The sequence below is a fragment of the Chlorocebus sabaeus genome, chromosome 2 (assembly GCF_047675955.1).
Source record: "Chlorocebus sabaeus isolate Y175 chromosome 2, mChlSab1.0.hap1, whole genome shotgun sequence".
NCBI lineage: Eukaryota > Metazoa > Chordata > Mammalia > Primates > Cercopithecidae > Chlorocebus > Chlorocebus sabaeus.
Genome location: NC_132905.1, coordinates 16,533,632 through 16,547,423, shown reverse-complemented (window position 1 = coordinate 16,547,423; position 13,792 = coordinate 16,533,632). Strand labels below are relative to the sequence as shown.

Here is a 13,792-nt window from a genome sequence, read left to right as displayed (position 1 = left end):
CGGAGATTTAGTGGGTGGTGACTAAGGGCTGTGAGGTTTCTCTTTGGGGTAAGAAAAATGTCCTCACATGGATGTGGTGATGGTTATACAACTCTGGGTGTATTAAAACCACAGAATTGCACACTTTAATGGGATGAATTGTATGGTATGTGAATTACATCCCAATAAAGGTATTCAAAAATGTAAATAGCAGGAAAAAAATATAACTAGCATACATGGTTACCGTACTGGGCAGCACGGATCTAGAATATGTTTCATGAAGGAAGAGGTTTTTGTCTGGATCACTCTGAGCTGCTCCCCAGGTCTAGCATGCGGTCTCTTCATTCTGCCTTTGATTTCCATTCCTCCAGGAAAACCCTGAAGGGCCAGGAGGTTCTGGCCCTGGCCTGGCTGGGGGTTCGGAGCCACGCCCACCAACAGGCATGCAGTGGGCGCCTACCGTCTCCATGGAGTCGTCCACCGACATGAGGGTCTGCAAGCGCTTCCGCTGGAGTATGTTGGTGAATTCCATGTGGATGGGCTTCATGGGCCCCGTGTAGCGCATGATCCAGTGTTTGTCCGGGTTGGGCGCGTAGTTGTAGCTCGGCGTGCTGGTGGGCAAGGACATACGCATCAGTCAAAGCCAGGGACAGCCTGGACCCAGCCTGGCCCCTATCAGATCCGCCTGGGTCAGCAGCCACCCTGTGCTGTGTCTGCAGCCTAGGGCCAGCTGTGCTGCCCTGGTGGGACAGGGGACATTGGCATGTCAGGGGCTTATCCAAACCCTGTTTCAGCGTTTCTCCACATGTGAAGTGTGCACGTGGGAAGCTCCTAAGAGGCACAGCATTCAGTGATCTTGAGCGACAAAGTGAGACAGCCAGTCCCTTGTCGGTTCTCTCAGGGCAAAGTCTCAGTCTGGTGCTAGTGTTTCTTTAACACCTCTCTAGACTTTGCTCATCTCCCTTTTGAAAAAAAGGGAAGACAGTCGAGTTCAGAGCCTTCATCAGGAACCAGCACCCAACTCGAATTCCGTAACATTGCTTTGTGTGCCTTGGACCTATTTTTGGTAGATGGCAGTTACCTTTGGGGAACGGCAGGTGGCAGTTATTGTGGTTAAGGTAGGACCACAGAATATCCGTTTGCAATAGATTTTAGTTTGAAATAGTAGAAATTGATTTAAAAATTAAATAAGTTATGGTTATATGTGTAAGGCCAGAATTGTGAGGAAGGCACCTGAATGTGTACATTTGGGACATGCCACATTCTCTTCTTTTACTTTTTGAGACGGAATCTCGCTCTGTCGCTCAGGCTGGAGTGCAGTGGCGCGATCTCAGCTCACTGCAACCTCTACCTCCTGGTTCAAGCGATTCTCCCGCCTCAGCCTCCCAAGTAGCTGGGACTACAGGCGCCTGCCACCACGCCTGACTGATGTTTTTGTATTTTTAGTAGAAATGGGGTTTCACTGTGTTAGCCAGGATGGTCTCATCTCCTGACCTCGTGATCTGTCTGCCTTGGCCTCCCAAAGTGCTGGGATTATAGGCGTGAGGCACCACGCCCGGCCTCTTTTTTTTTTTTGAAATGGAGTCTTGCTGTTGTCCAGGCTGGAGTGCAGTGGTGGGATCTCAGCTCACTGCAGCCTTTGCCTTCTGGGTTCAAGTGATTCTCCTGCCTCAGCCTGTATAGTAGCTGGGACTACAGGCATGTGCCACCACACCTGGCTAATACTTGTAGTTTTAGCAGAGAAGGGGTTTTGCCATGTTGGCCAGGCTGGTCTTTAACTCCTGACCTCAGGTGATCCACCCTCCTCGGCCTCCCAAAGTTTTGGCATTACAAGCATGAACCACTGTGCCTGGCATGTTGCTTAATCTTGCAGCAGGAGTGTGTGGGGCAAAGTTCCGTCTGAGCACCTGTGACATGAGGGATGGAGGGACCCCAGGCAGGTATCTATGATGATATCACAGCAGTGGTGGCCCATACCAGCTGCTGGGGTTTGAACCCCAGTTCTGTCTTTGGCCAGTTAGTTCCCTCCCAAGGCATCAGTTCCCTCATTTCCTACCCAAGGAGAATACAGACAGTGCCAGTTCCCAGGATGGCTGTGAGCACTGAGGGAGAGGCTGTAAGGGGAGCCCTTCTAACCATGGCCAGTGCGTGATGACTGCTCGCGAGAGGTTATCACTGGTGTATCCCTTTGTCATTAGTAATCACAGGTGACTCCACGGCAGAAGTCAGGTACACTGGGTCTGTCACTCACTCCGTGAGACAGCGGGCAGGTCCCCAAACTTCTCTGACCCTCTCTGCTTCCTAGTTAGTCAATGGAAGATTAAACCAAAACCAGAGGAATCACTGTGAGCAAACCAAAAGCACCTCCTTGTCACCTCGGTTTATGCCGGGCCCCTGGATCTGAGCTACCGAAAACCGCAGCATGTGGGGTCTCCTGGGTGGGGTGCACCACTGACAGGAAGCACTGCTTAAGGCCTCACAAAAAGTGGGCTTCCTCGCCCTGGGTCTGATGGTTCTTGAAGGCCAGGTTCCCTGCAAATCTGTCTTCCCTTCTCAGTCAAGGCTGAAGTGAAGGTTGAGTTTCCACTGCTTTTCACAGTGGGTGTTCCGGGGGCAAGGAGCTCCCGCGAAGAAGAAGAGGAAAAACGAGCCTGGTCAGAGGGACACAGACATGTCTCCCTCCGACCTGGCTCGTCGGGACTTCAGCAGCGTCTCAAATATCGTGATCGTCCGGGGCAGACATTGTGACGCTGCCGCTGGGGTAGCTTGGCAGCTGTGGACACCGTTGCTATGTAAGGCGGGAGGTGAGTCACTGTCTCCAAGGCTCCCCTGGACTCGGTTTTCTGAGCCCCGGGCTGATCTGCAGCCTCCCACCACTAAATCCATCAGGGCCCACGTTCCTTTCATTACAGAACGGCCAGGCTCCTCTGCGGGCTGGCTCTGCCGTCTCAGGCCCTGACTGCCATGTAGAACGTTCTCAGGAACAAGCTCAGCTCCCCTCTCAGATCTGTCCCACCAAGGAACTGAAAGGAGGCTGCAGGGGGCAGCAGATGGACAGAGATGTTCTCTGTCCCACACAGCCCAGCATGTGGGAAAATTGGTCCCGCAGGCCCAAGGGCCTGGATTCCAGGATGCAATTTTCAGCAATCATCCCTGAATCCAAGAGAAGTCAGGCTGATGTCAGCCCTTGAGAACAGTGAGGGGTGAGTTTGTTCAGAGGATGACGATTTCTGCAGCCTCAGCTCTGAGACAGCGCTTTTGGAGAAGGACACTGAGGCCAGAAGGCAGCAAAGCCGGGTGGAGCTTGGGGTCAACGCCAGCTTGCCGGTCGCCTGTGTCAAGCCAGGCTCCACAAGGGAGGATGTCAGCATCTTCCCATGGGCTCAGCTGCCCGTTCAACAAAGATCTGAAAACTTCACCTCCTCCAGCATCTCAGGAACGTCTGGTGCGTTCACGAAAGGGCATGAAAGAGAACATCCCCTTCCCTTCTGCTGGGGAAACGGTGGGGAGATCGTGGTGTCCTCACAGCCCCTCCACTGTGTGTCTGCGGCCTTCAGCAGCAGCCCCGACACCCCTCGCCCCAAAGCCCTTGAAGCCACCATCAGCGCCCTTCGCAGGGAAGCTCTGAGGGCTGGTGGGCTGTGTCTGTGGGCCTGCCTGTGTGTATCTTTGTATTTCTGCCTATGTCTGCGTTTGCACATGTGTATGTCTGTGTGTGTGTCTGTGTATTTCTGTGTGTGTCTGCATGTGTGTATGTTTCTTTTTTTTTTTTTAGAGACAGGGTCTCACTCTGTCACTCAGGCTGGAGTGCACTGGCGCAATCATAGCTCACTGCAGCCTTGACCTCTCAGGCTCAAGCGATCCTTCCACCTCAGCCTTTCCAGTAGCTGGGACTACAAGCGTGCACCACCACCCCTGGCTAATTTTAAATTTTCTGTAGAGACAGAGTCTCACTAAGTTGCCCAGGACTGCGTGTGTTTCATCGCATGTGTGTCTGCTTGTGTGGTATGCCTCTGTGTGCTTGTGTGTATTTGCATGTCTTTGTGTGTGTCCGTATGTATGTGACTGTGTGTGAGGGTGCAGGGCCCTGGGGTCTGTGGGGTGGATGGTACCACCACCTACCAACTTTTGACAGAATCCATAAGGCCTGTGCCAGGACAGGGCATGTGCCAGCTTTCTAGGGGAGAGATGGGATAGGAGACCCCTGACAGAAAGATCCAGTGCTCTAACCTTGTGCCCCGGCTCTGTCCCCCGCCCACCCCGTCTTGACTGTCATCATTAAACATCCTAGCTGCAGAACTTTCTCTTTTTTTGGTTTCTTTTGGAAATGATTATACCCCAGAGATAACAGAGCCTTCCAAACATGCCCCTGAGAAGGCAAAGGGGGTTTCTCCACATAAGAGCAGACAGTGCTCGTTTTCAATTTCTGTAATTTTCATTTCTAAGGGAAAATAAACCAACAGGCAATGTCAAACAATTCCACCACAAAATTCCGGCGCCGCTCGCTGCTGCTTGGGGTGAAGCTGGCACCTCTTTTAGAGATGCTGCCAAAGCAAAGCGTCCCTTCCCCCACCCACGGCTTCTCCCTTAGATAGGGCTGAGTGGCCTCTACCCCCTGCAGGGATGAGTTCTAAGTGGGGGTGGGGCAGGGTGCCAGCTGCTGGGGGAGGCTGACCTGCTTGGGTGGAGAGGAGTGGGCTTGTGTTTGGAGGGGGAGCCAGACAGATGTGCACAGAAGCAATGCTGCAGCCCCTGGGACCCAGCTTGTCATCATCTGTCAAAGCCTCCTCCCCAGAGACCAGGATGGGAAGGTGAACGGTGCCTTTCGTACCCTCTCTGAGCTGCTTCGAGGGCTGTCAAAAAGTAATCACAGGAGGGGCTTGAGGAGAGCAATGTATTCCGATTGTAATGAAGCTAAACAACCTGAATATTCAGGCAGTTTCCAAACTGCCCCATCCTTGCGAGGGCTGCTGAGTTACCGCTAAGCAGGGGGTGGCCTGAGGCAGAGAGAAGCAGGAGAACTTTCCAGGAAGTTTCCCAGCCAGCTGGATGGAGGCCTGCAGGGGTGGGCAGAGGCATGGGAAGCAGAAGTAGGGGCTGGACTTGAATCCTGGCTCTGCCACTTAGAGCTGGGTGACCTCAGGTAAGTTACCTCACCTCTCTGTGCCTCAGTTTGTTCATCTGTAAAATGGGAACACCAAGTGTGACAGGCAGCCTCCAAGATGGCCCTCGATGATCCCTACCTTCCTGGCCTTCACACTCCTGTGCAGACTCTCCCATGTTGTAGGAGGACTGGTCTGTGTGACCAACAGAATGTGGCAGAGTGATGGCGCCACTTCCAAGATTAGGTTGTAAAAGACAATGCGGCTTCCTTCTTGGCCTCACTCTCTGATCATCTGCTGTGGGCAAGGCCAGTTATCATGCTGTGAGGACACTCAAACATCCTATGGACAGAGGCTCATGTGGCAAGGCCCAGCCATGGGACTGAGCCCTAGTCAAGCCTCAGGTGACTGCAGCCCCAGCTGACAGCTTGACTGCAACTTCGGGAGACCCTGGGCCAGGAGCTCAGAAGAGCCACTCCCAGATACCATGAGATAATTTGTGTTTGTTGTTTTAAGCTGCTAGATTCTGGGATGATTTGTCACATGGCAATAGATAACTGGTACACCAAGGGTCATTGTGAGTATTCAGGGACTGGACACAATGCGAAGGGCTTAGCACAGCACCTGCTACATAGCCCACGGCTCAATAAATGGTGGCAAATCATTAGTCTGGTAAAACTATAAACCCCTTACTCAAAAGAATGTTTTCAGATGTCTTAAATAAAATACACATGGCATTAAAAGGAAACCTATTCTACGCAGTTCCATCCACAGACCTCTTGGTGGGAGGCCGTGTATCTCAAGTTAAAAATTCTCCTGCCTTGGTCTGTGGGGAATTGCAACCCAGTTTCACCATGGACAAGCAGCATGTTCTTGGGGTCTTTCAACCAGGAGGATTAGAGAGAAGGCAGAGTGAAGTCATGGTGGTGACAGTACTGTTGCTAAAGCCTGACCCTTCCCCTTCATGCTAAGCAGTGCCTCTGGCAGGCAGAGGGCTGAGGCTTACATGTGCTGAGATGCATTGGGGAAGAGGCGTGAATACTGTGGGGCTGAATCCTCAGGACCGTGGGGGGCTGCATGGCTGATGACCATGAGGACTGGCCTGTGCGGGTACATCTTCTTGGATGTGCGGAAGAAGCTCACGCTGTCGTTGGTGATGAGGTCTGTGAGGTAATCCTGGCGGGTGGGGAGAGAAAGGAGAACAGGTGAGGAGCCAGGTATTCATACTGGTGTCCGCTATGTGCCAGGCACCGTGCTAGGCACTGGGGACACAACAGTGAACGAAACAATTTCTGCCCTTGTGCAGCTGACAGTCTAGGGAGGAGACAGACAAGAAATAAGCAAGTAAAATAAATGAAATGCCAGACAAATGATGCAAATGGTGCTAAGCTCATTGGAGATAAAGCAGAGAAGTGGGTAGGGAGAACAGGGCAGGAATTGCAATATATCATTCAAGATAGATATTAAAAGAATAGGCTGGGTGGGATGGCTTACACCTGTGATTCCAGCACTTTGGGAGGCTGAGGTGGGTGGATCACCTGAGGTCAGTTTGAGACCAGCCTGGCCAATATGGTGAAACCCCATCTCTACTAAAAATACAAAAATTAGCCAGGCGTGGTGGTGAGCACCTGTAGCCCAGCTACTCAGAAGGCTGAGGCAAGAGAATCACTTGAACACAGGAGGTGGAAGCTGCAGTGAGCCAAGACTGCATGATTGCACTCCAGCCTGGGTGCTGACTCAAAAAAAAAAAAAAAAAAGAAAAAGATATTAAAAGAATAATAGCTAACACTATTGAGTGTTTACGACGTGCCAAGGACTGTTCTGTGTTTACCTGTATTTGCTCACTTAATTCTGACATAACTATAGAAAGTAGGTATGATGTTAATCCTTATTTTCCAGAACAGGAAATTAAGGCACAGAGAAGCTAAGTAAATTGCCCAATGGCACACAGCTAGTAAATGTTGGACCCAGTACCACAGAGTCTTGGCTCATAAATCTGAAGTTTTTTCAAGGCTCTGGGGACACTGTCACGCAGGGTGGGTATATCCCTAAGTTCCTGGGGTGCCTACAGTGGGGCAGGAGTAGACACGTGTATAAATAAAGAACCAAGGTAGTTAAAAGGTGTGACAGATGAAGGAAATATAATAAAACAGAGAAATGTAACCAAGAGTAACTGGGAGCTGAGGTGAGGGGCATATTTTAGCTGGGGCAGTCAGGTAGGTCCTCTCTGAGGAGGTGACATTTGAATTGAGACCTGAATGATAAGAAGGAGCTGGGCATAGGAAGATATATGTCACTGGATTTTGCTGGAATCCCCTGGAGAGCTTACTGATACCTGGGCCCACCCCCAGAGATTCTGGTTGGATTGGCCTGCGGTTTGGCTCAGGTATCAGACTTTTTAAAAACTCCCCAGGGGATTCTAATGGGTATTCAGGATTGAGAATCACTGATCCAGGGAAGAGTTCCAGGCAGAGATAACAGGGCTCTGAGGCAGGAATGTGCTTGCCATGTGTCCTAAAAATAGAAAAGAGGGCAGATGGCAACTGGTTCCTTGGAAAGAGGGTAAAATGCAGAAATGATATAAGGAGCAGCACAAAAAAAAAAGGGATGGGGATGCAGTAATGTCTCCAGGAAAATAAGGAACTGACTTACATATTGGGCAAGAGGAGAGAAGAGTTGGAGGAAAAGTAAATAGCCAGAACTGGAGGCTTTAAAAGCTCAGCTAAGAAGTTGAGATTTGCCTAAACTCTTAATTTTTTTTTTTTTTTGGTCAGGGTCTTGCTCCGTTGCTTAGACTGGAGTGCAGTGGTGAAATCATGGCTCACTGCAGCTTCCATCTCCCAGGCTCAAGTGATCCTCCCACCTTGGCCTCCCAAAGTGCTGGGATTACAGACATGAGCCATAGCACCCACACAACTCTTCCTGAATTTAGTAAATATTTAGCTGCTAATCTTTCTTGAAGGTAATGAGTTCTTGAAACATACCCTCTGCTAGAAAGCAGCTCTGCCCAAAACAATTACTTTAAAAAAGTGATTATTTTCCTGAAAAAAAGGTGAAGAGGTAGCTACAGCTTCCACCCTGAAGTATACAACATATATACATATACTATGATGTATTCACACATCTACAGACACTCTTTCAGGTACACTCATCCACTATATCCATATGCACAAGAATGGCCACTGCAATATTGTTTATAAAACAAAAACATTGCAGTGACCAGCAGGAGGATATATGTTTAATAGTATACATGTATATATATTATACACACAAGTACATATTAGAGACAGGGTCTTGCTCTGTCGCTCAGGAGACATGGAGTGCAGTGGCACAATCATAGCTCAGTGTAACCCTGAGGTCCTCAGCTCAAGTGATCCTCCTGCCTCAGCCTTCTGAGTAGCTAGGACTATAGGCACGTGCCACCACACCCAGCTAATTTTTCATTTTTATTCTTATTTTGTAGAGACAGGGTCTCTACAGACAGTCTTGAGTATCTAACAGTGGTTAGCCCAAGTAGATACAGCTAGCAAGTGGTTGCCCAGGCTGATCTCCAACTCCTGATCTCAAGCAGTCCTCCTGCCTCAGCCTCCCAAAGTATAGGTATTAAGGCATGAGCCAACACACCTGGTGGCATTGCTTCCATACTATGCAATGCTGTGCAGACATTAAAAAGGGATGTGTAAAGTTGTCCAAGACACATGGTTAAGGCTAAGAGCAAGCAACAGAGTCAAACCCAGAAACATTCTATTTTTTTGGGGGGGGGCAGAGGGAAGGGAGGGTGAAGAGGAGAAACCAAACTCTAACCTCATGTATTTTTGAGCATCAAGGAAAAATCTGGAAGGATATCAAAATGCTGATTGAAGACTGGGAAGAGGAGAGAAGCAGAGAAAGTTACTTGCTACTTTATATATTGGTCCTTGAATATTGTTTATGGATTAATTTTGGGGAGTAAAAACAATTTTATAAGGGGGCTCTATAGAATGTATTACATAAAAATAATACATGTTACATAAATCAAAGAGCTGCTGCTATAGTTTTGGAACATGATCTAAAGGTATTAGAAAAGTTCTTAAAATGACAAAAGTAACTTACAGTGGATCTAAAAATGGTGCAAAGCTCTGTACCCTGACATCAACAGTCAGGGCCTGAAGGGGTCAAATCAAGAAATGGCATGAGAACGAGGTAGAACCGCCAGTAGTAGACACTTGCTGCCACCCGCCAGTGGGGTGGGAAGCCCCCATTGCTCTTCATAACAGACTCATCTTCACTACTTCATCCTAGAACTATATGCCTGTTTGGCTGTGGTTAAACTTTTTTAAAAATAAAGCTACCATTAACTCCATTCCTAGGAGAAGATACATAATGGGATTACAAAGCAGTGAAAAAGAACAGAGCTACGTGGATGAACACGGATCAAACATGGATAAATCTTACAACGTTATATTGGGTGAGAAAAGCAGGTTGTGGAAGGATTTGTATATGGTATCATTCATGAAAAGTCTAAGGACACACACACAGCATCGTACATTGTTTGAGACATCTGCATATGGGATGAAATAATAAAGGTATGTGTGGGAAGAAGCTCCAGGATACTGGCTACCTCCAGGGAATGGCTCAGGCCAGGGGAAGAATGAGAGCCAGGAGGGTAGGTCAGGGGCTCCCAGAGTCTCATGTTTGGAAGTGTGTGTGGGGTGATTACGATACCTGCCTCTCGAGACTGACAGGAGGGTTAAAGCTCTGATAGATGTGAAGCTCTTGCCACAGTGTCCTGTGCACAGCCAGCTCTCTGTCGCCATTCAACTAAGAATCAGGACTGTCTTGGTGGCGAGGCAGATTTTCTCCATGTCTGACAGCTCCCCTCCTTATCTGTCCTCCTCAGTGGCCACTCCTTGGCTAAGTCTTCCCCAACCTCTGCTGGCTCCACAATGCCACATGACACACCTGCCTCTAAAGCTGCCACGCTGCTCCACTGGCAGGCAGTTAGTGCCAGGCGGGCCAACAAGAGCTGCCCATCCCTCCAGCCACAGGGCTTCAGTCACACCCAGGTATCTAAGGGAGAGACCTGGGGGCCTGGGCCAAGGTGGCAGGGGCGGCATCCAATGACGCTCAGTGGCAGCCAGGACACAGCCACTGGGTGGACGTGGGGGATGGGAGGGGTAGGTGACCCCATCCCTGTTGGTCTCTGGTTTGGGCAGTTGGGGGAAGGGTACAGAGAAGGCCTGGGCTGGGCAAAAGGCCGAGTTCAGATATGGGCAAACTGTGTTTGGGGTGCCTGGGGAGAGCCATGAGGAAGGACTCTGAAATTCAGAGCTGTGAGCGGGAGGGTGAGACGGGTGGGGGCCACGCAGGCCCAGGCGTGTTTTCCAGAATCCGGCGCCCAGGAGTCAGGCTCTACCCAGGAGCTCCTGGCCTGCGCAGCTCCACAGGGCTGAGAAGCCACAGCCGGGACCCCGAGATGCATCTGGCTCCCTCTGGCAGGCACCCTCTGAGCCCCAGGTGATTCCTGCAGGCATCCACAAGCTTCACCGACTGAGCAGCTAGTGTCTGCGGAGGCGCCAGCCTCAGCCCCAGGCAAAAGCGTGTTTCCCTCGAGTGGGCACTCAGCACCAGGCTTCCCTCCAAGGCCAAGGCAGCGGGTGTGGGTGGCAGCGGCTCCTCAGGCTCCAGACAACTCGTAATGAATGAACATACGCTCTTAGTATTATGGAATATCTTAGCTCAGCTGACCGTCACAGCAACTTCCGCAAGTGGACAATATACCCATTTTACAGATAAGGAAGTGAGGTCCCCAAACAAATAAGCCATGCATCCAGACCTGCAGCCAAGGCCTTTGTATTTTTGGGTCAGGTCCATCTTTTTTTTCCCCCACACAGATAAAATTATTAATGAGAAGCATACATAGTGGTTTAGAGCAAGTATGCACAAACCGTTCCTGTAAAGGGTCGGATAGTCAATATTTAGGCTCTGCAGGCCCCATGTCCCAGTTGCAACTACTCATTACTGTCATTGTGGCTTGAAAGCAGCTATCAGGAAAATGAATGGGCATGTCCGTGCTCCAGTAAACTTTATGTATGGATGCAGTTTTAATTTCATATATTTTTCATGTCATGAAAATTACTCTTAAAAGCTTTATTGTGGTAAAACAACACGAGCGGTACGCTTTTTAACAAAGTTTTATCTGTGAAGTAGAGTTAACTCTAAGCACCATGTCATACAGCAGATCTCTGGACCTGTTTCATCTTGCATAACTGAAGCCTCATACATCTTGAACAGCAACTCCCCAGTTCCCCCTCCCCTGGGCCCTGCCAACCACCATTCTCCTTTTTGCTGTTATTGTCTGACTAATTTAGCTGCCTCATGTAAGTGGAATCATGCAGTATTTGTCCTTCTGTGTCTGGTTTATTTCACTTAGCATAATGTTCTCAAGGTTCATCCACGTTGCTGCATATCATAAGATTGCCTTATTTTATTGTTTTATTTTGAGACAGAGTCTCGCTCTGTTGGCCAGGCTGGAGTGCAGAGGCGTGACCTCGGCTCACTGCAGCCTCTGCCTCCCAGGTTCAAGCGATTCTCCTGCCTCAGCCTTCCAAGTAGCTGGACTACAGGCATGCACCACCATGTCCAGCTAATTTTTGTATTTTTAGTAGAGACGGGGTTTCACCACGTTGGCCAGGCTAGTCTTGAACTCCTGACCTCAAGTGATCCACCTGGTTTGGCCTCCCAAAGCGCTGGGATTACAGGCATGAGCCACTGCGCCCAGCCGGATTTCCTTCTTTTTAAAGGCTGAATAACATTCCTTTTTTGTATACACCATGTGAAAAATGCTCTTCTTTTGATTGTTTTTTCAACTAGTTGAAAATTAAAAAACCATTCTTAGCTCAGGGGCCATACAAAAACCACTAGTCTGGGCCCACAGGCTGTGGTTTAGTGCATGGACTTTGAAGCCAGATGGCCTGGGTTCGAATCCTGCTTTATCACTTACTAGGCTGTGTGGCCTGGTTACATTATTTAGCCTCTCTGGGCCTCAGTTTTCTCATCTGACAGTTGGGAATACTAACAGTATATACCTCACAGACTATGGTGAGAAACGCATGGGTTAATTTATGTAAAATGATTTAAACAGTATCTGGTACATGATATGTCTAAATGAGCGTTAGTCATTATTCCTCAAGAACCATATGCCTGCAGTTTCTTTGTGAAAATTAAAATAGTACAAAGGACAGTGAAGTCTCATTTAATTAGATTACTCCTTACTGACCCCCCACCCACCCCCATAACCTTGGCTCTTCGGTCCCCTTCAGAGAATAACCTTTCCAGTGTTTTATTAGGTAAGTTATAGTATCACTTTATGCATCTTTTTATATTATTAATCGCAGCATACTGTACATATTCATTTATCTATCTGACAAATACAGCAGTGAACAAAACAAATGAGCATTCCTGCCTTCAAGGGGCTTGTATTCTTATGGGAAGAGAGATACTTTACAAATGAATCAGTAATATACACAGGGTGTAACGCGTCAGATGGTGATCTGTTGCAGTAAGGAGTGTGTGTGGGGGTGCTCTTATACAAGGTGGTCCAGGAAGGCTGAAGGGAGGTGACATTTCATTAAGGACCTGAGGAGTTCTAGAACTTGCTTTTTCCATTCTGCCTGATGCGCTCAGGACATAAGGCAGACCTGCCCCATCCTTTGCCCAGGATCTTCCAGGGGGGGGATGCTTCATAGTCATTTAGTTATTTCGTGTATTGGTGGACTCTGCTGATTTCTTTCAGTAACAAACAAAGCTACAACCAACTGCTCTGTCACACCCTCTCCTGCATATGACTGAGGCTTCTCCAGACAGACAGAGAAGTGTACATGCTGCGGCAAGGGGTGGGGCACATTTAAGTTCACAGAATCTGCCAGGTTGCCCCCAGACTGGCTGTGCACTGCCATCACCTCCCCACGGAGTCACCCAACACCCAGGCCCGCTTTGACCAGCTACCTGGAAGCTCCTTCAGGGGACTCAACCCTAGGTCATTCTCACTTCACTTCCCACCAACAACTGTCTTCCCTTCTCCAACCCTCTTCTGCCTTTAGTGCTTGTCCTGTATCACTGTTTTCTCATCGCCACCGCCTCTCTGTCTGCCCTTGACATCTGGACTCCTTTGGTGGCATGTACCCCCCTGTGGATTAGTGACTTGGGACAGAGTCCTCAGAGGCCTTCTGAGGGGGGCTTACGAAGGGTTGAGCTTCCTCCCTGCCTGGGCCTCTCAACAAGCCCCTCCCCGAGGCCAGCAGTGACGTTCCACCTTGCCAGAGGCATCTTACTGCCTGAGTCTAGGGCCCAGGGCACAGGGCTCCTGAGCTCTGCCTCGGCTGGAACCCGGGGCTCACGCCTGTTCCCTTGACACCTGGGCTCCTGCTGCCCACTGCTACCCTCAGGATTTGAACCCTGGATCTGAGCCAGTTCTGACTTCACCGCCCCGCCCTCTGACCACATCCCTGTTAGAGCGTCTGTTCCCAGGCCCCTGGTAACAAGGGTGTGGGGGTGCAGACAGGAATCCTCTCACGCCTCTCTCACAGGGCTGTTCTCATTCACACGAGGAGATGTGTGGGGGCGGGACACTGGGCAAAAGGACGGACGTTCTATGTCCCCATGCTTAGCCCCAAAAGAACCCTGAGCACCCCGGGATAACCTGATTATTGGGCTGCTCTGAGACGAGGCGT

At 49.6% G+C, this 13,792-nt stretch overlaps 1 protein-coding gene across 4 annotated transcripts in view; it reads right to left on the bottom strand.

The window, feature by feature from the left end:
* SULF2 (sulfatase 2) overlaps positions 1-13,792 on the bottom strand; it is a 128,716-nt gene that overhangs the window by 26,040 nt on the left and 88,884 nt on the right. For all 4 annotated transcript variants that reach the window (XM_008014775.3, XM_008014807.3, XM_037982667.2 and 1 more), the window contains 2 exons: positions 6,088-6,257; positions 440-590 (listed from right to left, as the gene is read on the bottom strand). In XM_008014775.3, the coding sequence (XP_008012966.3) occupies positions 440-590; positions 6,088-6,257 (321 nt within the window). The remainder of the gene's footprint in view (positions 1-439; positions 591-6,087; positions 6,258-13,792) is intronic.